This window comes from Peromyscus eremicus, unplaced genomic scaffold (assembly GCF_949786415.1).
Source record: "Peromyscus eremicus unplaced genomic scaffold, PerEre_H2_v1 PerEre#2#chrX_unloc_1, whole genome shotgun sequence".
NCBI lineage: Eukaryota > Metazoa > Chordata > Mammalia > Rodentia > Cricetidae > Peromyscus > Peromyscus eremicus.
Genome location: NW_026734288.1, coordinates 1,365,425 through 1,391,790, shown reverse-complemented (window position 1 = coordinate 1,391,790; position 26,366 = coordinate 1,365,425). Strand labels below are relative to the sequence as shown.

At 36.8% G+C, this 26,366-nt stretch overlaps 1 protein-coding gene across 1 annotated transcript; it reads left to right on the top strand.

The window, feature by feature from the left end:
• Positions 1-687: 687 nt before the first annotated feature.
• LOC131900893 (zinc finger protein 431-like) lies at positions 688-3,404 on the top strand (the record flags this gene model as incomplete). The annotated part of the gene is made up of 4 exons (XM_059252217.1): positions 688-808; positions 1,002-1,062; positions 2,351-2,415; positions 2,575-3,404. Coding segments are annotated over 4 exons (1,077 nt in total), but the record flags the coding sequence as incomplete, so codon positions are not given.
• Positions 3,405-26,366: the final 22,962 nt, after the last annotated feature.

Sequence of the window (26,366 nt, the reverse complement as noted above, 5' to 3'; positions counted from 1 at the left end):
TACCATCAATATTTACATTGCTAATGTTTTCATCTGTCCATTTTGTAATTGTTACAGCATGTAGTAGCTTTTAGTAAAATCTTATTGATGGTAGTTTGAATTGGGGGCACTTCAGATTTCTGGAAGGTGAATACAGAACTGGAGTGAATGTATAACTCTTTGTAGGAACTTCAGTAAAAGCCTCTGAATTCTTTCTATCTTCTTTTTTATTTGACTGATATTTACATGGGAGACAGGGTCTTACTTAATATGTACTTCTGGCTGTCCTGGACCTAATTGCATAGACTAAGCTTATATTCAATTCAGAAGCAGATACACCTAGGGTTAAAGGGGTGAGCCAACACACCCAGTTTGTCCATCTTATTTTTCTTTTTTGGAGTTAGTAATTATTCACACAATTTCTCTCATGTGTACTCTGTATTGTTTATCTGTTTACTTGTCTCTATGTTTGTTAACAGGCATTTCTCTTGCAATGTGATATCTCTTCCAAAGGTACAGAAATGAAAAAGGTGAACCTCTTATTCAGTTTTTTTCTAAAGTGCCTTGATTACATTATAATGCCTATGTTGTGGAGTAAGACTAAGGAGCACAAGAATTATATGAATATACTGTCAAATAAGTATACATTTACAGTGTTTTCAGTATCATACTTTCCATTGTATGCATGCATGGATATTTTAGAATGCAGTGACCTATAATGATGTGCATGTTGACTTCACTTGGGAAGAATGGACTTTGCTGAATCCTTCCCAGAAGAATCTGTACAAAGATGTGATGTTGGAGATCTACAGGAATCTCACTATTATAGGTAAGACAGCATTTTTTTTCATATTTTAAAATAAGGGGACAATTGTTCTTTGGTTTTGGGTGCTCTTCTGTAATTTGATTAAGAAAGAAGAATGAGGTGAATAAATCATGCATGGTTGTAAGGTACACTTAAGATAGGAACTTAAATTTTGCACAGTTATCAATAATAAATCTTTTCTGGTATTATATTTCAGGATACAAGTGGGAAGACCATAATATTGAAGAACATTGTCAAAGTTCTAGACAACGTGAAAGGTGATTTCCTTGAGCAAGCTGATACAAGTGTGCCTCTGAAGAAATTAGATTGTGTCCTGGAAGATTTTTTATTTTTTTATTATTTTGAGACAGGGTTTTTCTGTGTAGTTTTGGAGCCTATTCTGGAACTCACTCTGTAGAACAGGCTAGCCTTGAACTCACAGAGATACACCTGCTTCTGCCTTCCAAGTGCTAGGATTAAAGGCATATGTCAACACCACCTGGCAAACACAGAAAGTTGTAAACAAAAGCAACAGTGTAAATAAGCACTGTTTAAAGTACATTGATGATTATTAAATTCTCACAAAATCATATAAATCAATTTCAGGTAATTGAATTGCATTTGCAAGGCATTTTTTTTAAATAAAAAAGACAAGGAAACAATGCCTTAACAGATATCACCATTTTAATCATAGCACCATAAGGGCTTTGATATAGAAATTTCAGTCCATTTATTTCATACCACTCATATTACATAATTTCTACATGTTGAAGTATTGATAAGTATATCTTCAAAATCTTCTAATAAGCAAATAGTCCATAGTATAGATATTGTACTTGTGATAGTGCTAAGTTTAGTAAGCAGGGTTGTTAGAATCAAGATTCAAAAGGTAATTTTTTTGTTTGTTTGTTTTGTTTTTGTTTTTTTGGTTATTTGAGACAGGGTTTCTCTGTGTAGCTTTGTGCCTTTCCTGGAACTCACTCTGTAGCCCAGGCTGGCCTTGAACTTACAGAGATCCACCTGTCTCTGCCTCTCAAGTGCTGGAATTAAAGGTATGTGCCACCACTGCCTCCACTGCCTGGCAAGAGTTAATTGTTATAGAGAATCCTTAATTCTTATACCACAAGTCTATGAGGACAGAAAGGCAAACTGTGTATTCAATGTAAAACCTTTTTTATTAGTTATTCTTCTATTACTAGGTATAACATATGTCACTCTGAATACAAGCCATATGAGAATAAGGATGAGAAAGACATAACATACCTCTCTTGTCAGAACAATTAGAAGGTTTGTAGCAGTCTCCACATTGAATATACTTGTTAAGTTTGATTCAAGTATAAAAGTAATTAGTTTTCTAGCTTTATTGTTAATAAATCAATAAACTCATGTGACAGGAAAGACCTATGAGTAACAGACTGTGTAAATATTACATGAGAGTTAAGACAGTGATAAAAATTTAAGTTCTGATTACAGTTGGACCAAATTGTAAACTTAATTCAAACATATAAGGAGTCAACAGTGTGTTGAATGGTCTAAAGCTTTTACATGTACTAATTATCCTTGCAGGAATGAAAGAAGCCAAATTACAGAGAAACCTTCTGTGTATTCTCAATGTGGTGAAATTATTGCATGTCAAAATAACCTTCAAAAGCATAAAAGATCACACACTGGAGTGAAATCTTTTGTATGTAATCAATGTGGTAAAGGCTTTGTATGTCACAATCATCTTCAAATGCATGAAACAATACATACTGGAGTGAAACCCTATGAATGTAACCAGTTTTCCAAAGCCCATGCTCATCACATTACTCTTCAAATACATAAAAGAACTCATACTGGAGAGAAATCCTATGAATGTAATCAATGTGGTAAAGCCTTTGAATGTCACAATCATCTTCAAATACATAAAATAACTCATACTGGAGAGAAACCATATGAGTGTAATCAGTGTGGTAAAGCCTTTGCACAACACCATCATCTTCAAATGCATAGAAGAACACATACTGGAGAGAAACCATATGAATGTAATCAGTGTGGTAAGGCCTTTGCACAACAGGGTACTCTTCAAAGGCATAAAAGAACACATACTGGAGAGAAACCCTATGAATGTAATGAGTGTGGTAAGGCCTTTGCAGAACATAATACTCTTCAAAGGCATAAAAGAACACATACTGGAGAGAAACCCTTTCAATGTAGTCAGTGTAGTAGAGCCTTTATATGTCACAGTAATCTTCAGAAGCATCAAAGAACACATACTGGAGAGAAACCTTATGAATGTAATCAGTGTGGTAAAGCCTTTGCCGGACATAGTAATCTAAAAATTCATAGAAGAACACATACTGGAGAGAAACCTTATGAATGTAATGAGTGTGGTAAGGCCTTTGCACAACACGGTACTCTTCAAATGCATAAAAGAACACATACTGGAGTGAAACCATATAAATGTAATCAATGTGGAAAAGCCTTTGCACGTCATGGTTGTCTTCAAATGCATAGAAGAACACATACTGGAGAGAAGCCATATGAATGTAATCAATGTGGAAAAGCCTTTACACGTAATATTTATCTTCAAATGCATCGAAGAACACATACTGGAGAGAAACCATATGAATGTAATTAGTCTGGTAAAGCCTTTGAAAGTATCAGGAATCTTCAAAATCATGAGAAAATATCATATTGCAGAGAAATCCCATAAATGTAGTCAGAGTGGTTAAGGTTTGTGTTTTACATGTGAGTAAAACTTTGTATCTAAACAATCACTTAAATCCTTTGCATATTACAATAGTCTTTGACTACCTTAATGTAGTAGAACAGGCCCATAGTGTTGAGGAAATTGGTTCAAAGCAGTTGCCAAGGCATGCATATAATGTACTTCCTTATGAGACCACTGGGAGTCTGCCTGAGAGCCTAGCAACTGGTGCTGTCAGAGTACCTGATTATGCTGCATCTGCATGAGGGCCTAGCAACAGACACTGTTAGAATTCCTGATAATGTCACCAGATTTGGACACAGTCTGAGTACTGGGAGGAGGGTATATAAGGCCTTCCCCATCATTGAATAATCAATTCTGCTGTTTGCCTTCAACCAATCCATGCTGTCTGTGTTGTTGACACCACGTTTTCTTACTCCCTCCCCTGAGGGAGCCATTGGTACCCAGCGACACTTGAAAGAGTTACCAAGGGCTTATTATAAAGTATTTGACAAGATCTTTAGCCAACCCTCTTATCAATTTTATAAGAGTATTTTAGGGAAAAACTGACAGTTTCAGCAATCTGTTCAAGCATTATCATGGCCACTTTTATATTATTTACAAGAGCAAACTGATGGAAACAATGAATTTATGAATTTACGAAGCCCTGTGTGTAGAGTAAAGGGTCAACCAAGAAACACACCTGGACCCTGAAACCAGAGCTAGTGAAAAACACACACTTTGGTCCTGAATCTGGAGCCAAAGAAACACACAATGATCCTGAAAACAGAGTCAACGGAACACCCTAAATCAAGAGCTAGTGAAAAGAAAAAAAACCTCCCTGACTCTGAAACCAGGCCTAAATGGTGAATAGGGACCTGAAACCAGAGCCAATGAAACACACTCTACTATTGACCAACTGAGCACAAAGACAACCAATCTCTGAGCTCAAAATCACCCAATCCCTGATTACAATATCCAGCCAATCTCTGAGCTTGTACAAGCTCAGGTACTGAAATCTGACCAATTCCTGCCTTGAAAATCCTCCCCACAGAAAAACTCTGCCTCTAAGAAGCTTTGTATAAGCCCTGTACTTTTTTCAGTTGGCAGCTCTCCTTTTCCACCCTTACAGAGGCAGACACACTTCTGGATTCCTCCTTTCAAAGTAAATTGATTGAATGAGTTCTGTGTGAACACCTTTCACTGGAGCAGATCAGAAACTCACTACTAGATTGGAGCATAGATGCAACGGATACCTCTGCTGGCAAGCTCTCTTAAAGGACCAGAGCAGAAGTAACAACCTTTTCATCAGTGACTGCTACATTTCTGCAGCAGTTTTCCCCTTTACTTGAGTGAAGTCGAGAAGTAACAATTTGGGCTGGAGCTGAAAAGAAACGAACATCTCCCCTGGGAAACTCTCTAGTAAAGCAGAGCAGAGAAGCATTTGACAGGTCTGCTGAGAAACTCCCTTAGGGGAGTGGAACAGGGCAACCATGGACATCTCCACTGGGAAACTCAGCAGAGTAGAGCAGAGTCCAGCTGCAATGGCTTTTTTTTTGAAGAAAAGCAAAATTATTAAATCCTGTAGGGAGACCATTCCCCATTGGAATACAGCTTTAGGTATATATACGCCTGACTTCCCAATTGTCAGGGAACTTTTTTTCTCACAGCTGTAGGTATCCAGGATACCTTTCCTTCACAGCTGTCACTATAACCTGAATCTGAAAGTCAATAAACCTTTCTCTTCAGAGCTTTAACACTTAAAGTATAAATTTAAATGATAATGTAACCCTGTTAGACTTTATACTTAAATTGCATAAAAATGAGTAATTCAGGTATAAAACTTTGTGGGTTTGTATTATTTACTTTTCTGTTGTGATATAATGTCTAGGTCACTTTATAAGTGAATTTAATATGGCCCTTCATTCCAGAGTGATAGAGAATTACCATGAAAGTGGTATGGCAACAAGTTTCAGACGTGGCAGCTAAAATAGGAAGCTAAGAACTCACATCCTTAAGATTTAGTATGAAGCAGAGAGGGAACTGGAAATGGTGTGTGGATGTGAATTCTAACAGCCTACCCCTAGTGAGATATTTCTTCCAGCAGGGCAGCATCTCCTATATATTCCCAAATGAAATCACCATCTTACGAGGATTGATTTCCCAAACTTTATGCTTAAATGGTTATTTTTTGTTACATGAACCAATTTATGGTGAAGAAAAACTCTGTATGTAAGCCATTAAAAGCCTCAACACCTGTTATAGGAATAAATGCTTACAGAAGAAAAACCTTCATCAAATTTGGTTGTTTAAAAATTTGTTTTAATTGTAATTATGTGATGTCACTGTGTGTCTGTGGGGATATGTGAATGTGCATGCTGGATCCTGAGATGTTAAACCCTTGGATCTTGTAGCAGGAATTATAAAAAGTTGTCAAAAATCAGACCTTGGTCCAGGGAATGAACATTTCTTAACTGCCCAGACATGTTTCTAGTGCTGTAAGTATTTTAAAGCCTATTTATATAGTTTTGAAGTCTGGAAATGGGAAAAAATTCATACAAAAGAAAAACCCTATGCAAGTAAACAATTTGGTAAAGACTTTAGACATCATAGTTGTCTTCAGCTTCAAGAGAAAAAAATCGCATTTCATTTATTTTTCATTGTACCCTTGAAGGAAGTAAATTACTTACTACATTCACTCAAGATTGATGGTGAAGATCACTGCATTATGGTTTCTATTTTGAAACATTTAAGGTAGACAATAACGTGTCTTCTATGTATGGCAAATCCATTTAGTGAAGTTTATTTTGTAGTTTTTATAGTCCTTCTGTGGCTTTTGTTTATCTCCTATTGTGTTTTTAGTTAGTGACAGGTATTTTCTGCCACGATGTATAGAATGGGATCCCCATCACCTAAGTAGTCCATTGTTTATTTAAATATCAGGCAGTGTGTGGTTATACTTTTCAAGCAAGGGTGTTTATGAAGGGGTGATGGTTTTTTGTTCCAGGTTTTGTTTTTCATATATACCTTTGAGATTTTGTTGTTTATTATTCATCCTGGCTTGGATGTCAGTAATAATTCAAGGATTCATTTGAACTCATGATCCTCATGTGTCTATTTCAGAATGCAAATCTAAGGGTAGATGTTGTACTCCCAATGTGTACTGTTTTGTCAAAACAATTTAACAATGTTAATGTTGAAATGCTTAATAGAAGAGAATATAAAAAAAAAAACATTAAATGCCTCATTAATAAAATAATAAACTATTAGGGTTCAGTCTCTAATATTTCCTTCCCAGGGTCTCCAGAAGAATTGCTACCATCAGCAAGAATAATCTGAGGAAAAAAAAACTCTAAGTACACCAAGCTCTTTTCTCCATTCACTTTATACCTCTGTGACAAAATTCTGGCAGTTTTCTCACAGAACCAGTCCACAACCTCACCAGCAGCCACTCTTTTACAATACAATGCAAACACTTTAAAGTCCCCATAAGAGCAGTGCTAGTCAGCTTCATTTGTACCCAAAAGGGGCATGAATAAAGGAGATGGGGTCACATATGGCCTAGAATAAGTCAGAAAGGGAATTTATTTGCACAAAATATATCTTTATTGGTGGTTAGGTGACACCTTACGAGTTTATTATAAATGAGCTCAAACTACAATCTAGCAAGTGGTTAGGTAAGAGCACCTATGAGGCACTAAAGTAAAACTGCCTTTATTTTTCTATGTCTCCATTTTCTAGCAGGGCAGGAGAAGAGTAATTGATAACAGCATAGCATGCATCATGTCTTGAAGCACCTGGTATGAAGAAAAACCTTTTGTTCTAAGTAAGTTGCCCTAAGGTGCCACTTGGGGTGTGAGAGAAAGGGAGAACTGAGTTTAATTTGTACAATAAGTATTATGCAGTAAAGATGTAAGAGTGAAAAGACACTTGCTCCCATGCATCATCATTCAGATATTTACATTAATTACATTAATTCCAAACAGCAGAATATATCAGCATCAATGAACTAAGACCATTTACTAAAACTACTAGGATGATTTTGTTTGAATTTTAGTAGATTAATGAAGTAAATTACACTGTTTCTCATCTTTAAGACACTTCCATACCCGAAACAGTGATGTGTCCTTTTTCTTTTTACAAATTTTAATGATTTATTTTCATTTTTTATTTATTTCCCATACTGAGCACAGATTCTTCTCCTGAACTCATACTTCCTCTCACTTCCTCCCATCTACCTCACTCCCCACTCATTCCTTCTCCATCTCCGTTCAGAAAGGGGCAGGCCTCCCATGGGCTTGAACCAAGCATGGAACATCAAGTAAGACAAAATCAACAGCCTTCTCTTGCACCAAGGTTGGGCAAGTAATACAGCATAGACAAGAAGTTACCAGCTAAGCACCAGGCACAGATCCTGATCCCACTGCTAGGAGCCTTCCAAACAGATGGAGGTACACAACTTTCACACATATGCAAAGGGTCTAGGATGGTTCCATGCAGGCTCTCTAACTGTTGGTTTAGAGTCTATGAGTTCCCACAAGCTAAGTTCAACTGTCTCTGATGCCCTAGCTTGTACAATACACCTCCTTTTCTTCAGCTACGTATTTACTGATACTTGATGTATTACTTTTCATTTTTATGTTTCTTTTTTTCTGTTCTGAAGGAGTTGGTTGGAAAATATTTGTTCTTTAACAAGACATACTTTTTTAAGGACTTCCATAAAATAAACTTTGAGTATACTTCACCATTCCACTACCAAAAATGTTGCATGAAGGTAATTTTTTTTTAGTAAAACCAAAACTTATTATAAGCCATGGTCGTCCTAGGGTCCTCCATGCTATATATACATAGCCTTCATGGTTCTGTGGGCTGTAGTCTGATCTTTATTTTATATCTAGAATCCACTTATAAGTGAGTACATACCATGTTTGTCTTTCTGAGTTTGGGTTACCTCACTAAGGATAATTTTTTCTAGTTCCATCAATTTGCCTGCAAATTGCATGATGGTAATTTATGTCCCTATGGGAAAAGAAATCTCTGTTATTTATAAATTTTTCCACAGAAAAAGATTTAAAAATGTGATATAGATAATGGAATTACACAGCATTAAAGAAAATCAAAATTGTGAAAGTTGTAGGAGAATCATCACAATTGAAAATAATTTCGTTAAAAAGCATGACTGTTTTACAAAAAACTGAATAACTTTTCACAATCCCATATGGATATTTTACTTTCATTTACATATGCATATCAATGTGTGGGACGATATTGGTATACGTCATGAAATTAGAAAGTGTTCTGTCAAATGGAAAGAAGAATTCTCAAAATAAGTGATTGGAAAGAAAATGCAACAGGAACACATAATGTACTAAGGATTTAGAAGGAATTTGAAAGTATCACAGGCTCCTGAACAAAAAGAAGAGGGAGGCATTGAAACAATGATAATCAAAACATACACAATATAAGAAAATGTCATTATTAAACACTTGGCAATAGAGGCTAGCTATAAGGAAAGAGTAGAGAATGAAAAAATAGAGGTAACCAGAGAAGACTCATGGGCATCAGATATAGAGAATGCTTAAAAATTAAAAAGAAGGGGAAATGATATAAGGTGCCAGAGGAAAAATTAAGTCAAGATGTCCTCAGCATGGAGGGAAAGAACAATTAAGATATATGAGGTGTCTTACTATTATTGTAATTTGGATAATGGTAATTGTAACAATATGTTCATACGCCGGGCGGTGGTGGCGCACGCCTTTAATCCCAGCACTTGGGAGGCAGAGCCAGGCGGATCTCTGTGAGTTCGAGGCCAGCCTGGGCTACCAAATGAGTCCCAGGCAAGGCGCAAAGCTACACAGAGAAACCCTGTCTCGAAAAACAAAAACAAAACAAACAAAAAAAAAACAACAACAATATGTTCATACAGAAATGGGGAGGTTAGTAATTTGGAGTGTTAGGGACAACAGTGTTAGTGTGTATCAAGGCTAGGAATAATTAAAAAAGCAAAGAGTGAATAGACTCATTCATAAGTGGAATGGGAAATGTAGTGAATAAATTTAGAGAGGAGCATATTACAGATCACTATAACCCAAGTAAATGCCAGGTGGGGTAGCAAGCCTGTAATTCAAGCCTTGCAGGGAGAGTCATGGATACCCACAGAACATATTGAAAGATAGAAAGACTAGCTATCTTGACAAGTTGTGGGTTTATCTTGCCTCAGTTAATAAGATGAACAATCAAGAATGTTTCCTATAAACCATATGTACACATCCATGCACACATTTTCACTCATACAACCTCATAGATGTTCAAAGTAGAAGACTGAAACTAGAAAATACGACCCACACAAAAGAGCCAAATTATGCAAAAAAGAGTGTTTATTAATTGGAGCACTCTAGTCTCATTATGGCTCAGCAATTTGAAAGTAACTCAAAATCCAGAGTTTCTACACATCAAATTTTTTAGGAGAAATTCATTTTAATATACTCATGTCAAATAAAAATAATTAAAATACTGAATGCACAAGATTCCGGTATTTGATCCCTATGTCAATCCAGCGTGCATTTGTGAAACACGGTAGCACAGCCTTCCTCAAAGACAAGCAGAAGTATGGAGCAGGTAGCTCAGCTCAGTCTATGAATCAAGACTCCCCGTCTGAAATATTAATTCTCAGAAGGTGACTTTAAGAACACAATGACCGTGCAAGAAGCTCTAATAATCCAAAGTATTCTCATTGCTGAGGTTTTTGTGTGTTCCCTACTCCCTGGAGTATTTTTGCTTGTTTGTTTAGAGACAGAATCGTTCTGTATATCGCTATACCCTGCAATGTGTGATGTACATTAATTTGGCCTCAAATTGACAGATATCCTCCTTCCAGTGCCACTTGTTGGGAGGATTAATGTCATAAATCACCACACCCTGACTCAATGCTGAGTAGTTATTATGGCCAATGGCATGCAAAGATACTATTTAATCAGTAAACCACAGGGACATGGAAATAGAATGTTTTGCTTAGTAGACAACTGTGATGAACATATCCATAGAGCCACTTGTAAAAGTAGATGGCAACATAACAGCCCTTCGTGTTTAAGAAACAGAACATTCCCGTGTACTTGAAGTAGAAATGTAAGTTTTACAGAATGTTTCCCAGTGTCCTCAATGTGCCAAGTTCCACAGAGCTCTTATTCACAGAATGTATGTCTGTCTCAGAAAAGCCTGCATGACAACCACATAATTTTTAAGAAATAGCACATTCTAGCTTTCATGAAATGGAAGCCTGCTGTTTAGGAGATTTCCTTTGGTAGGAACTGTGCCAAGTGTCAGAATGCTCTTACGTGCTTTATATGATTCTTCTTCAGACACTTTGCAACAGAGATTTATTAATTTCACAATGAATAATGAAAACTGAGAACTCTGTTTTGTCTCTTAAACTTACTAGTTTTCACTAAATTGCTGTTCCTAAATCATTATAACAATGTCAAATTTCAGAATATGCCTGAACAATATTCACAGTCGTTTTTTCTGTAGCAGATGCATACCCAAGATCAGGTTTATAGAAGCAATTTTAAATGAGTCCTGAAATTGTTGTCAGTGTACTAGAACTAGAACTACAGCAATTCTGAAATATATAGTTTGATTATGGTAAGTACAGAAAAGATTCAATAAAATCACCAAATTTGAAGTGGCATACCCCACATTGCTCCAGTAAATGGGAACAATATGAGAAGTCTGTTAACTACTTATCAACTCTTAAAGATCATTGCAGAATTTACACTAGGGAGAAACTATACAGATATAAAGAATATTGCAAGTATGATCCCTCAAGCTCAAAAATTATATTACTTCAGAAAATTTGTAAATAGTAAAAAATGTGACAATCACTTTCCCAGGGTTTAAACAGAGAAAATGTTCTTTAAATTAGAATGACTTGACTAGAGTATATTAAACCATGTTCATATCTTAACTGATGTCAAAGAAAATAAATCAAGAAGCCATATGTATAAATGAAATTTAGAACCATTTTACCAAGAAATATAGCTGATATTCACTGAGCAGCTTCTTGGTTAAAAAAAAACCTGCATAGGCAATAAAATTTCATATAGATTGATTTTATACAGAAATTATTTTTTATTATGGTGCTAAATTTGTACCAAAATTAACTAAAGCAAAAATGAGTAAAATGTAAGGACTTTAACTCAGGTAGTACTAGTTTATAACCATCAGTAAGATCGGATATTAGTGTTTGTGTTACATTGTACATGAAGATTATTATGTTCACAATATTTGCAATTTTAACTAAGTATATTATAGAAAATTTTAACTTTTAATTATTTTCTTAATTAAATTCTGGATACATATATTAATGGTTTGTTCTCAGTAAATGCTGAATTGGAATGATAAGTGTTCATTTAATGGTAGAAATGTGTCATTAACATTATCGGCTCCATGGATCATAATACAAACTAAAATGTGTTTATTTCATACTACATTACTTGATGTAAATTCTAACATACAAATTAGTAAATGTGTTTATGAAGAGCAGAAGAAGTTTGGAATTTGTGAAAAACTGAATGAGTGTCATTTGTGTAGAGGGAAACTTCCATGTCAGAGACCACACACTCAGATAATTGGGAAACTTGTAAAACCAACCATTTCTGGCACAGCAGAATGAGAACCTCCTGTCCTGCATGTGAATGTTGGTAGTGTTCAGAAAATATTCACCCCCAGTCTTCTCCAATAATAGTTTAAGCCTCAGCAGTGATCCCCTACTGTCCTTCCTGACATGATTCCAACCTGATGTCTTACTCACCTGGATAGAATGACCCCTCTGCCTGTAGGTATTATGCCTGAAACATTGTTCATTTTTTGGTAATAAATAGGCAGAAATGCCTGAGATGTTGTTTTTCCATCAGAGGGCAGGGTTCACCTAATTACAGCTATTTTGTGTGTTCCTTTTTCATTTCAATGAATTTTTTTCCTATGACATCATCAGCCAACTTTAATATCACCACTGGAGAGGCACAGACAGGTCAATCCTTGTCAGTTTTAGGCCATCTTGGTCTAAAGAGTGAGTTCGAGGACAGCCAAGTTGGTTACACAGAAAAACCCTGCCTTCAAAAATAAAAAGATAAAATAATATTAATTATACGACATAAGTAATTATAGTAAACTAGTTCATGGGAGACAATGGGAAATGTCACTGAAGGCATTAATGAGGCATGGATTGTCCTTATGCTTTTTGCCTCAAATACATAGTTTTTTTTGACAGATGAAATACTTTCATCTGCATCTGCTCCACAGATTTTGTCTGTCATTTTCAATTAAAGCATCAAAGGTGTTTTAATCAGTCATTAAAGAGACAAAATGTGTGCGTGTCCTTAAGGATCCTTGAAAGTTCTGAATAACAGCTGTGCTGAGCCTCCATTTGAAATGGCTAGCTGACTCTGCTGTATGTAGGAGCTTAATTCAATCATATTCCAACCTACTAAATACCTTCATGATGCTGGTCTGAATGCATGAAAGGGGAACCTTTAGTTTGGTCTGCCTCTAAGAATCAATAGTACTCTGTATCTTTGCTCTGCTTTAGAACATAGAATAAGGTTTTTGATCCTTGCCTTCCAGTCTCTATGTGTGGTAGCGAGCTCAGGGTGCTGTCGGTGTTTGAAATCTGAAATATTACCAGGAAGGTGAAGTTTTAAAATAAAGTTTTCTGAGAGAATCCACATGGAAGGGAAGAGAGAGATGACATAGTCTCAGGTAAAAATATAAACAGAGATAAGGTATGATGACTGTTGTTACAGAAATGCTTCATTTGCAGTACTTCCTAATGTTTAATTTACCCCTTAGTTTTTACAAGGGATTTTTCTTTTTTTCAAGTGGTTGTGAGAGTAAATACTTTTGAGTGCACATGACCTATGTGAATTACCCACTTTTCAGTTTCTCACCATTTTAGTTTTTTCTGGATAAATTCTCTCAATTAATTCATAATATAGATGTTTTGATATTACACACAAACATAGATACTCACCTCCTATTTAGAATGTAAATTGAGTCATTTCAATCACTGAGGAGGGAGACGTGTTATATGATCCTTCCTCCCAGAGATCAATTGCGCATTATGTAAAAGTCAAAGAAAGAGGCATGAAGAAACAAGATGAAATGTCTGCATTGCAAAAAATAATGTGTTTTTTTTTTAAGATTTATTTATTTATTATGCATACAGTATTCTGCCTGCATGTGTCCCTGCAGGACAGAAGAGGGCACCAGATCTCATTACAGGTGATTGTGAGCCACCATGTGGTTGCTGGGAATTGAACTCAGGACCTCTAGGAGAGCAGTCGGTGCTCTTAACCACTGAGCCATCTCTCTAGCCCCCGAAAAAATAATGTTTAAAATAGAATTTCTATAAAACACATACCATATCATATACTAAGTTGAAGTATTTAAATGTGACACAAACTTCCAATTGGAATTTGTCAGCCATAAGTGGTGTGAAATTATCCTAACAGAAGTTTTTTGTTCTTTTTACTCTTCTGTTTTTTTTAAATACATTTAAAGAGTTTATTCCATTGTTCATCTTTGTTAGCTACTAACATTCTAGTGAACCTGCAGTGCCCTTCAGTTGTGCTGACACCTACTACCAATCTCTAAATAAGGGCTGAGGCTAATTTTCTTGCCCTGGCTGAGCAGTTCACATTTGCCTTTATCACTTAGAGTTCACTGTTTTCTCTTTAGCAGTAGTAACAGCTTTGAGGAAATTTACAGATGGATATGCAAATTTAATCAGGATTAATGTGGAAACTGGAGTTTTTTTTCAGGTATCATCTTTACTCATTTGTGACACAGGAGAAAATTTCCAACATTCTGTATCTGCACTCAAGCTGTTAAAGGCAGAGATGCTGAAGCAGGCCCAAGTTGTATGCCTTTACATTTGTGTTGCTTACTCATGCATGAAATGTGCCATTGATAGATCAAAGCCCATCCAAGATGAGAAACAACCTTTTTGAAGACATAACTTCTAAACTTTGCTAAAGAGATCCACCTCCTAGAGAAAGGCATTCAAATAAATGAGCTTATGGGGTCAGTGGGAACACACCTCACTCAAAAGGAAGTAAGCCATGCCTTTAACTGGCCCTTTCATTTTATACATTGTGGAAATCTATCCACAAAGACAAGGCAGTGCCACTCATGTAGGTCATGTCCACTCCAACTGGGTTTTATACAAGTACATACATATAGTTAAGAATGATTCTAGGATTGGGAGGGGGAAGCTGCAGGGACAGGAGGAGGGAAGAGTTGGATCTTTGATTGGTATGTAAAATGAAAAAAAACTAATATAAAAAATATTTCTATTGTGGTGGGTTTATATATGTGCCTAGAGTCATTATCCTTCCGCATATTTTCTGAACTCTCCTACTTTCCCATCACCCATAAGACATGTAAACATTACAAACCTTAAAAATATATTATGTTATCACTAAGTACTTGTTGATCACAGGGTTGGTTTCAATATCTTTATCTTTATGTGACGTACCATGTTTCAAACTGCTTCTGGGCAAGAAGCAGTTGAAAAAGCAGGTGACATCTGAAAATCCAGATTTTGTTTTTAATTACAAAATCAATTTTCAGTCTCCTAAGGGGTTTAGTAATATTAGATGTTCACTCAATTCTGGATATGACTGTGGAGCATCAATCTCTCCTTTAAGCTCCTATGCACTGGTTGGTACCTAGAGTTTCCCTGCCTGGCCCACAGTCAGGATAAATCTCCCTCACCTGCAAGTCCCACAGCTGCTCTGACACAACCAAGTAAACACAGAGACTAATATTGCTTACAAACTGTATGGCCGTGGCAGGCTTCTTGCTAACTGTTCTTACAGCTTAAATTAATCCATTTCTATTAATTTATACCTTGCCATGTGGCTTGTGGCTTACCAGCACCTTCACATGCTGTTTCTCATCGTGGCAGCTGGCATTGTCTCTCTGACTCAGCCTTCCACTTCCCAGCTTTATTTTCCTCCTTATCCCGCCTACATTTCCTGCCTGGCCATTGGACAATCAGTGATTTATTTATTGACCAATCAGCAACACACTTGACATACAGACCATCCCACAGCACTTCCCCTTTTCTTTTCTTTCTTTTTTTTCAAAAAGGAAGGTTTTAACCTTAACAAAGTAAAATTACATATAATTTGGGAATTTGGGCATAGCTTCTCTTACTACTTCGTGCTGGAGGTGGGCACTGTATCTTATCGGGACACAAAAAAAATTTTAGGATTATGGAATAGTCCATGAGGCTGTATTGTCTGAGCCAGTTGCCTTCAAACCATTCTGGATGTTGGATCATCTGGGCCATGGTGTCATCGGAGACCTTTCAGGGGATCTTGGCTGGTCAAACCTGATGTATCTTAATCTGGAACAAATCCATAGCCTCTTGCTTTCTATGGAAACAAAAGCAGAGCCTCCTTTTCAAAGCAACACATCCTTACATCCAAATTTTGAAGTCAAGCTATCTTTAAAATATACATATTGGTTTAACTCAACATCTTTTACGATCAAATGTTTTTCTGCAGTTAAAAATCTCAAAGACAACGCAATCCAGATTGTCTGTGTAATATTCATTTTTACGTGGCTTATTTTTTATATTAATTTACTGTCTCTTTAAAGATTTTATTTTTTAAAACTATGTATTTGTTTACATAACTGTATATATCACCTTTTTTGTCTCTTTCAAGCCTATGTATATTTTACACACATTGCAAACTATTACATCTGAATCTGTCTTATTGTGAATCTATTGCTTTAAACTGCAGCAGTTGTGGCTGCTGGCTCCACCCACCACAGCTTCCCAACATGGCGGTGGAACATTTACAGCCAGCTCTGAGAGCTATCATGGGTCTATGTTTTTATCCAAGCAGCATGTATCCCAGAAACCTCTTTTTTTGTTTTGTACTAGCAAAGGCTAAATCCACCACGCAGCTTAATGTGCCACTTGCAGAGGCCTCTTCCTGCCATACTGCAGGTCGAGCGTGCATGCTAGGAACCCACCAGTAGTTCAAATCAGCAGGCTGCTGCTCATTTGATCGACAATTAGGAAGCTGTTTTTAGCTCCATTTTAGATTCTTTCCTCAGGTTTTAGGTGGAAAAATTGCCAACTCGTTTGGTGCCATTTGTAGCTAGAGTTTTCCTGCCTGGCCCACAGTCAGGACAAACCTCTCTCACTGGCCAGTCCCACAGCTGCTCAGACCCAACCAAGTAAACACAGAGACTTATATTGCTTACAAACTGTATGGCTGTGGCAGGCTTCTTACTAACTGTTCTTATATCTTAAATTTATCCATTTCTATATATCTATACCTTGCCACGTGGCTCATGGCTTACCAGCATCTTCACATGCCGTTTGTCATGGTGGTGGCTGGCAGTGTCTCTGACTCAGTCTTCCATGTCCCAGAATTCTTCTCCTCCTTGTCCCGATACTTCCTCCTGCCTGACTACTGGCTGTGGTGGTATTGTGTTCCCCAAAATATTGTATACCTTAATAAACTTATCTGGGGTCAGAGAACAGAAAAGCCACAAGATACTTAGGCTAGAAAATGTTGGCACATGCCTTTAATCCTAGCATTCCAGAGACAGAAATTCCTCTGGATTTCTGAGTTCAAGGCCGCATTGGAAAGAGCCAGGCATGGTGACTCATGCCTTTAATCCCAGAACGCAGGCTTTAATCCCAGGGAGTGGTGGTAGAAAGCAGAAAGGTTTATAAGGCATGAGGACCAGAAACTAGAAGCATTTGCCTGGTTAAGCATTTGGCTAGTTAAGCATTCAGAACTTCTAGCAGGAGTTCAGCTGAGAGCCATTGGAATGAGGACACAGAAGCTTCCAGTCTGAGGAAACAAGACCAGCCGAGAAGTTGGTCAGGTGAGGTTATCTTTGGTTTGTTCTGTCTCTCTGACCTTCCAGTGTTCACCCCATTATCTGGCTCAGGTTTGATTTTATTAATAAGAACTATTAAGATTCCTGCTACAACTGGCCAATCAGTGTTTTTTTACTAACCAATCAGAGCAACACATTTGCCATACATAACATCCTACAGCATATGTCAAAAGTTTCAACATAGAAATCACAATACAATGATCTCCACCATCACTCCTGACAGAACATGTTAGGTAATTTACTTCCTTCAAGACTATGATGAAAAAAAAAGAAACATATTTTTTCCTTGAATTTGCAGACAACTCTGATATCTAAAGTATTTACCAAATTATTTACATGAATAGGATTTTTCCCTTGTATTAGTTTATCCCCATTTCCTGCCTTCAAAATGATACACGCTTTAAAATACTTACAGCACTAGAGTCATGCCTGGACAGTTAAGAAATGTTCATTCCCAGGACCAAGGTCTGATTTTTAAAACTTCCTATAATTCCTGCTACAAGATAAAAGAGTCTAACATTCTCAGGAACCAGAATGCACAATCATACACGAACACAAACACACAGTGACATCACATAATTACAAGTAAAATAATTCTTTAAACAAACAGTTTTTTATAAAGGTTTCTCTCTCTCTCTCTTTTTTTTTTTTTTTTTTTGGTTTTTCAAGACAGGGTTTCTCTGTGTAGCTTTGCACCTTTCCTGAATCTCGCTCTTGTAGAACAGGCTGGCCTCGAACTCACAGAGATCCGCCTGGCTCTGCCTCCCAAGTGCTGGGATTAAAGGCGTGCGCCACCACCGCCCGGCAGGTTTCTCTCTTGTAAGCGTTAATTCCTGAAACAGGTGTTAAGGCATCTAAAGGCTTGCAGGCTTCTTCTTCTTCATGAATTGGTTTATGTAACAGAAAAAAAAGCACGTAACCATGAAGTCAGAAACATCAGTTCTTCTAATTTGGTGGTATCATTTGGGAATATTTAGGAATTGCTGCCCTGCTGGAGGTAATATGCCACTGGGTTAGGATTTGAGAAATTACAACCACACACCATTTCCGGTTCCTACCCGATGCTACATGCTGCAAGTTAAAGATGTGAATTTTTAACTTTGTGCTTTAGCTACCATGTCTGAACACTTGTTGCAAAGCCACTTTCATGTTGATACTGTATTCTTCTAGAACCAAGGTCCAAATTAAGCTCCATTATTAGTTGACTTACACTTTGTATCACAACAACAGAGAAGGAACTCATACAAATCCATAAAGTTTACACCTGAAATAGTTATTTCATGCAATTTAAGAGAAGTACAAAATCTAAAAGGGTTTCATTATTATTTAAATTTATAGTGCAAGTTTTATAGCTCTAGAGAAAAAGGTAACGTGACTATCAGAAGTCAGGCTACACCTGCAGCTGTGAAAGGAAGATATCCTAGATACCTACAGCTCTGAAGAGAAAGGTTTCCTGACTATTAGGAAGTCAGGCTATAACAGACGCTGTGTTTCAGTGGTGAATTGTCTCCCCACAGAAAATTGTAATCCTGCTCTTCTCCAAAATGGAACCCTTACAGCTGGGCTCTGAGCCATTGTTCAAAGAGAACTTCCAAGCAGATATGTCCATTGCTGCTCTGCTCCACCATCTGAGGGAGTTTCTCATAAGAGCTTTCAAATGCTTCTCTGCTCTGTTCTGCTCTATTAGGGAGTTTCCAGCAGAGATGTCCATTTCTTCTCAGATCCAGCCCAAATTTTTACTTTTATGTTTCACTCAAGTAAGGGGTAAATTGCTGCAGAAATATGCCATTTCTCTGGTCAAATCCAATAGTGAGTTTCTGACCTTCTTCCTTGAAAGTTTTCCACCCAAACACATTCAAGAGATTTATTTGAGAACAAGGAATCCAGGAGAGAGGCTGCCACTTCCAGTGTGGAAAACGGCAACTGCCAACTGAACAGGCATCAGGCTTGAACAAACTCAAAGATGGGCTAGATTTCAAGCTATGGAATTGGTTGGTTTCAATCTCAGAAATTGGTTAGTTTTGTTTTTAGTTGGTCAATGGTAGAGTGTGTTTCTTTGGCTCTGATTTCAGTTCCAAAGTGTGTTGTGTACATTTGCTCCTTTAAATATTTAGAGTCTGGCTTCAGGATCAGAGTGTCTTTTGGTGGCTGGCCCTTTTACCCTATACATAAGCCTTCATGAAATCAAAAAAAAATTTTTTTACACGAGTTTGCTAGTACAAACAATATAGAAACAGACATCACAATGCTTGAACAGTTTGTTGATGCTGTTCATATTTTTTATAGGATACATACTCTTCTGTAACTGTGTATTGGATAAAGGTCTTATGAAGTACTTAATAATAAGACACCCTCAGTATCTTTCTCAGAGTCAAAGCTTATTAAAACATGGAAAGGGTTTAAAAGCTTGACTGCACAAAAAAGTTTTACTCTTGAAAAATGTGCAAAACTTATGACATTGACTATATTTATGGAGTTTCTCTACAGTATCATTTTTTTCTCATGATTTTGAAGGTTACTGATACATGTAAAGGCTTTACAAAACTGATTATATTCATTGGTTTTCTCTCCAGAATGTGTTCTTTTATGATGTTGAAGACTTGTGTGACATCCAAAGACTTTACCACACTGAGTACATTCATAGGGTTTCTCTCCAATATGTGTTCTTTTAGGCATTTGAAAATCATTGTCATGTACAAAAACTTTACTACACTGATGACATTCATAGGGTTTCTCTCCAGTATGTGCTCTTTTATGAATTTGAAGAACTTTGTCATGTGTAAAGGCTTTCCCACACTGATTATATTCATAGGGTTTCCCTCCAGTATGTGTTCTTTTAGGCATTTGAAAATCATTGTGATGTACAAAGGCTTTACACACTGATTACATTCATAGGGTGTCTTCCCAGTGTAGCTAGAATTTTCCTGCCTGGCCCACAGTCAAGACAAATCTCTCTCACCTGCCAGTCCCACAGCCGCTCAGATTCAACCAAGTAAACACAGAGACTTATATTGCTTACAAACTGTATGGCCGTGGCAGGCTTCTTGCTAACTGTTCTTACAGCTTAAATTAATCCATTTCCATTAATCTATACCTTGCCACATGACTCGTGGCTTACCGGCATCTTCACATGCTGTTTGTCATCATGGCAGCGGCTGGCAGTGTCTCTCTCACTCAGCCTTCCACTTCCCAGCTTTATTCTCCTCCTTGTCCTGCCTACACTTCCTGCCTAGCCAATGGCCAATCAGTGATTTATTTATTGACTAATTAGCAACACATGTGACATACAGAACATCCCACAGCACTTCCCCCTTTTTTTTTTCAAAAAGGAAGGTTTTAACCTTAACAAAGTAAAATTACATATAATTTGGGAATTTGGGCGTAGCTTCTCTTACTACTTCCTGCTGGAAGGGGGCACTGTATCTTATGAGGAAACAAAATTTTAGAATTATGGAATAGTCCATGAGGCTGTATTGTCTGAGCCAGATGCCTTCAAACCATTCTGGATGTTGGATCATCTGGGCCATGGTGTCATTGGAGACCTTCAGGGGGTCTTGGCTGGTCAAACCTGATGTATCTTAATCTGGAACAATTCCATAGCCTTTGGCTTTCTGTGGGAACAAAAACAGAGACTCCTTTCCAAAGTAACATATCCTTATATCCAAATTTTGAAGTCAAGGTACCTTTAAAATATACATTTTGGCATAACTCAACAGCTTTTACAATCAAATGTTTTTCTGCAGTTAAAAATCCCAAAGACAACACAATCCAGATTCTCTGTGTAATATCTATTTTTACGTGGCTTATTTTTTATACTACCTTTACTGTCTCTTTAATGACTTTATTTTTTAAAACTATGTATTTTTTTCTATAACTCTATATATCACCTTTTTTGTCTCTTTCAAGCCTATGTATCTTTTACACACATTGTAAACTATTACATCTGAATCTGTCTTATTGTGAATCTATTGCTCTAAACTGCAGCAGCTGTGGCTGCTGGCTCTGCCCACCTCAGCTTCCCAACATGGCCGTGGTAATTTACCACCAGCTCTGGGAGCTATCGTGGGTCTATGCTTTTATCCAAGCAGCGTGTAGTCCAGAAACCTCTTTTTTTGTTTTGTACTAATAAAGGCTAAATCGACCACGCAGCTTAATGTGCCACTTGCAGAGGCCTCATTCCCACCATATGGCAGCAGGTCGAGCACACACGCTAGGAACCCACCAGTAGCTCAAACCGGCAGCTGCTGCTCATTTGAGAGAGACAATTAGGAACTATTTTTAGCTCCGTTTTAGAATTTTTTCTCAATTTTTAGGTGGAAACTCTTGCCACCATGTTGGACGCCATTTGTAGCTAGAGTTTTCCTGCCTGGCCCACAGTCAGGACAAATCTCTCTCACCTGCCAGTCCCACAGCCGCTCAGATCCAACCAAGTAAACACAGAGACTTATATTGCTTACAAACTGTATGGCTGTGGCAGGCTTCTTGCTAACTGTTCTTACAGCTTAAATTAATCCATTTCCATTAATCTATACCTTGCCACATGACTCGTGGCTTACCAGCATCTTCACATGCTGTTTGTCATCATGGCGGCGGCTGGCAGTGTCTCTCTCACTCAGCCTTCCACTTCCCAGCTTTATTCTCCTCCTTGTCCCGCCTACACTTCCTGCCTAGCCAATGGCCAATCAGTGATTTATTTATTGACTAATTAGCAACACATGTGACATACAGAACATCCCACAGCATCCCAGTATGTGTTCTTTCATGCAAGTGAAAAGTACTGAGGCATGTAAAGGCTATACCACACTGATTATATTCATATGGTTTGCCTCCAGTATGTGTTCTTTTAGGCATTTGAAGATGACTATGCTGTGCAAAGGCTTTACCACACTGATTACATTCATAGGGTGTCTCTCCATTATGTATTCTTTTGTGCAAGTGAAGAGTACTGAGGCATGTAAAGGCTTTACCACACTGATTACATTCATAGGGTTTCTCTCCAGTATGTATTCTTTTATGCACTTGAAGAATTGTGTGATATGCAAAGGCTTTACAACACTGACTACATTCATAGGATTTCTCTCGAGTATGTGTTTTTTTTTATGCATTTGAAGAGTATTGCAGTATGTAAAGGCTTTACCACACTGATTACATTCATAGGTTTTCTCTCCAGTATGTGTTCTTTTATTCATTTGAAGAGTACTGGGCTGTGTAAATGCTTTACCACACTGAATACATTCGTAGGGTTTCTCTCAGGTATGTGTTCTTCTATGCATTTAAAGAGTATTGTGACATATAAAGGCTTTACCACATTGCTTACATTCATAGGGTTTCTCTGAAGTAAATTCTATTTTATGCTTTTGAAGAGTACTGGGATATTCAAAGGCTTTAACACATTGAGTATTTACAGAAGATTTTTCTCCAGTCTGATTTATTCCATGTCTGCAAGAATAACTGCCCATGTTAAAAGATTACCCATTCAATACACTGTTAAATCTTTATATCTGTGTAAGTTTATTGATGTATTAATAATGAAACTAGAATGATAATTACTTGTTTACTTGAAGCAAATTTAACACGTATCCTCAACATGGGGACTGCTACATATCTTCTAATTGTTCTGAGACAGGGATATGTGATATATGTCCATATCCCTATGCTGATATGTGTTGTATCCAGAGTGACACATGTTATACCCTGTAAAGTAAGAATAAAAATCAAAGTTTTCCACAGTGAATTCAGTATGACTTCCTGAAACCATAGACTTGTAGTATAAGGATTAAGATTTTGCCACAACAATGCCCATTGACTCTTGATTCTAACTGCTCCTCTCACTAAACAGTACAGTCACAACAAGTATATGAGTAATGCTAGCATTGCCATGGGCTATTTTTGTATTAGGACATTTCAGAGTTATATTTATTTCCTCTTCAATATGTATACATTTTGTAGTATGAATGTTATGAAACAAATGGATTGACAGTACTACAGCATAGTTTTTTGGGCTATGTTTTAAGTGGTGATATCTCAAAAGACATTATTCCTGTGATTTTTTTTTTCTTAAAAGAATGATATGCAAATACAATTATGAAGTTGAAATAAGTGTTTTTGTGAGAATTTAATAATTATCAATGCAGTATAAACTGTCCTTATTTACACTTTTAATTTTGCTTAAAACTTGCAGAACACATTACAATGTTTTCACAAGTATATTTGTATCCTCTTTCATGTGATAACTACCTTTCATGTCTTCTAGAACTTTGACAATGTTCTTCAACATTATAATCTTCCCAAATGTATCCTAAAATATAGTACAAGAAAATGTATGTTTATTATTGAAAATTGTGTAAAATTTTAATTACTATCTGCAGTGTAATTTAGAAACATGCCTGATTAATTCACCTCAGTCTTCTTTCTCAATCAAATTATGGAAGAGCATCAATTACCAAGGATCAGTTGTCCTTATTTTAAAGCATGAAGGAAAATTTAGTCTTACCTATAGTAGTGAGGTTCCTGTAGGTCTCCAGCATTACATCTTTGTAGAGATTCTTCTGGGAAGGAATCAGCAAAGTCCACTCTTCTCAAGTGAAATTGACATGGATATCATTCTAGGAAACTGCATTCTAAAGTATCCCATACATGGGTGCAACAGAAAGCATGATATTTACAACATTGTAAATGTATACTTCATGGCCCTGTAGTCATATAATCTTGGTGTTCCCTATACTTATTTTATGGCATAAACATTATAATGTAATCATCAATTCATTTTAGAATGAAAATGAAGTAGAGATTTCACCTCTGTCATTTCTATACTCTTTGAATAACATATCAATTTGCCAGAAACATGCCTATTAACAAACATACAGAGACAAGTAAACAGATCAACAGTACAGAGTACACATGAGAGAAATTGAATGCACAATCACTAACTACAAAAAGAAAAAGAAAATGGACAAATTGGGTATATTGTCTCAGGCCTTTAACCTCAGAACTCAAAAGACTGAGGCAGGTATATCTGCCTCTGAGATAAATGCCAGCCAAGTCTATGCAATCAGGTCCAGGAAAGCCAGAAGTACATAGTAAGATCCTATATCCCATACAAACAAACAAACAAACAATAAAGATAGAAAGAACTCAGAGGTTTTCACTGAAGTCCCTACAGAGAGTTATGCATTCACTCCAGTTCTATATTCAAACTGTAACATCAATAAGATTTTATTAAAGAAACTGTATTTTTAAACAATTACAAATGGAAAGATGAAAATATTACAAATGTAAATGTTGATTATAAATAATAAATACAGGGCAGGAAAGATGACTCAGTAGCAAAAGGCTTTTGTTGGTCATGCATATAAGTGGACTCAATTGCAAGTACCTAAGTGGGGGGACACAGATATCCATTATTCCAAGACCAGGGTTTATTTTATTTTTTTTTATTATTTTTTTTTCTTCAAGACAGGGTTTCTCTGTGTAGCTTTGCACCTTTCCTGGAACTTACTTGGTAGCCCAGGCTGGCCTCAAACTCACAGAGATTCGCCTGCCTCTGCCTCCTGAGTGCTGGGAAATGAGGGTTTCTAAGAGCATCATTTTTCACTGTGAAAAACAGGGACCTACATGATGCATATCCATGCATACAGGGAAAAAATTCATATTCATGAAAAATTTAAAACACATACCATGCAGCAAGAAGGTCATGTATCTGCAATCCATTGACTGAGAATGTTCAGGCATTATTAGTGACATGAGTACATGCTATCCTGAGAAAACCAATGATACTCTCAGCCAAAAGTTTAAATTTCAAAATATGGGTGAAGCTCAGTACAACAGCATATGCTTGATATGTATGAAAACCTACATTCAACTCCCATTGCTTATTAACATAAAAAAATCCACAAATGTTGGTCCACTATTATTCCCAGGACTTGGGATCCAGAGTCAATGGGATCTCCGAGTCCAAGGCCAGCCTGATGTAAAGGGGTGTACTTTCAGAACAGCCAGGGCTATACAGACAAACCTTGTCATAAAAAAAAACAAAGAAAATAATTAAAACAACAGGCTACCAAACTGCCTTAGCAATAAATACCATTTGCTTCTACTGTATCTATGTGAATTACAGATAGAGTCTACAATGCTGGTGAAATCATGACAGAAAAAGCAGGAAGCTGGCAAATTAGTTTCAACCAAAAAACTGTAGACTCAAAAAGCAGGAATAGATTGAGGCTATAGAGACTCATATCACAACCACAATGAGGAATTTCAGCAGGAATTGTTCCTGCTTCTAAATGTTTTACAAACAACGTGAAGAAAGTAACCAAGGAGAGACACATCTTCAAATACATCATCCTTTATAGGGTGTTTTTTATTCAATCAATTATACTCTGACCCAGGTCACTATAGGCTCATAGTCATCCATGAAGAAAATGCATTTAGTCACCTCAGTGATCTTCATTGTATGCAACAGCCCTTGTACTGTTAAAATGTCCAAAGACTCTTTTTACACTCAAGTGAATTTCTTCAGAGTTACATCTGGTAAAATCAGAAAAAAAAAAAACTTAAATCTGCCTAACATACAATGTCACAGTACACCATTCACATTCTAAAAGAGAAAATTGGAGACACAACACAGTGAGGAATTATTGGAACAAGGCAAGACTAAAGCACAGCAGGACAGATATCAAATCCCTTTATCTCTGTCTCAAATGCATGTGGCTTCAGTTTCTTAGTTGGCCATATCCCTGCAACTTCTCATACATCTCTCTCCGTGGTTATTTCAAATCCTTATATTCTGAAAATGCTCCATGGAAGATGTCTCATAGCTTAGGTGTCTCAACACCTTGTGGTTTTTAAAGGCAACTCAGGTTGTTGTACCATATGATTTTAAGATGTGTTATATTTGTTTATGCTGTGGAAATTTTGTTCTAATGATTCAAATATTTGTTGCATTCTTTTCAGATGCATTTATTTAAC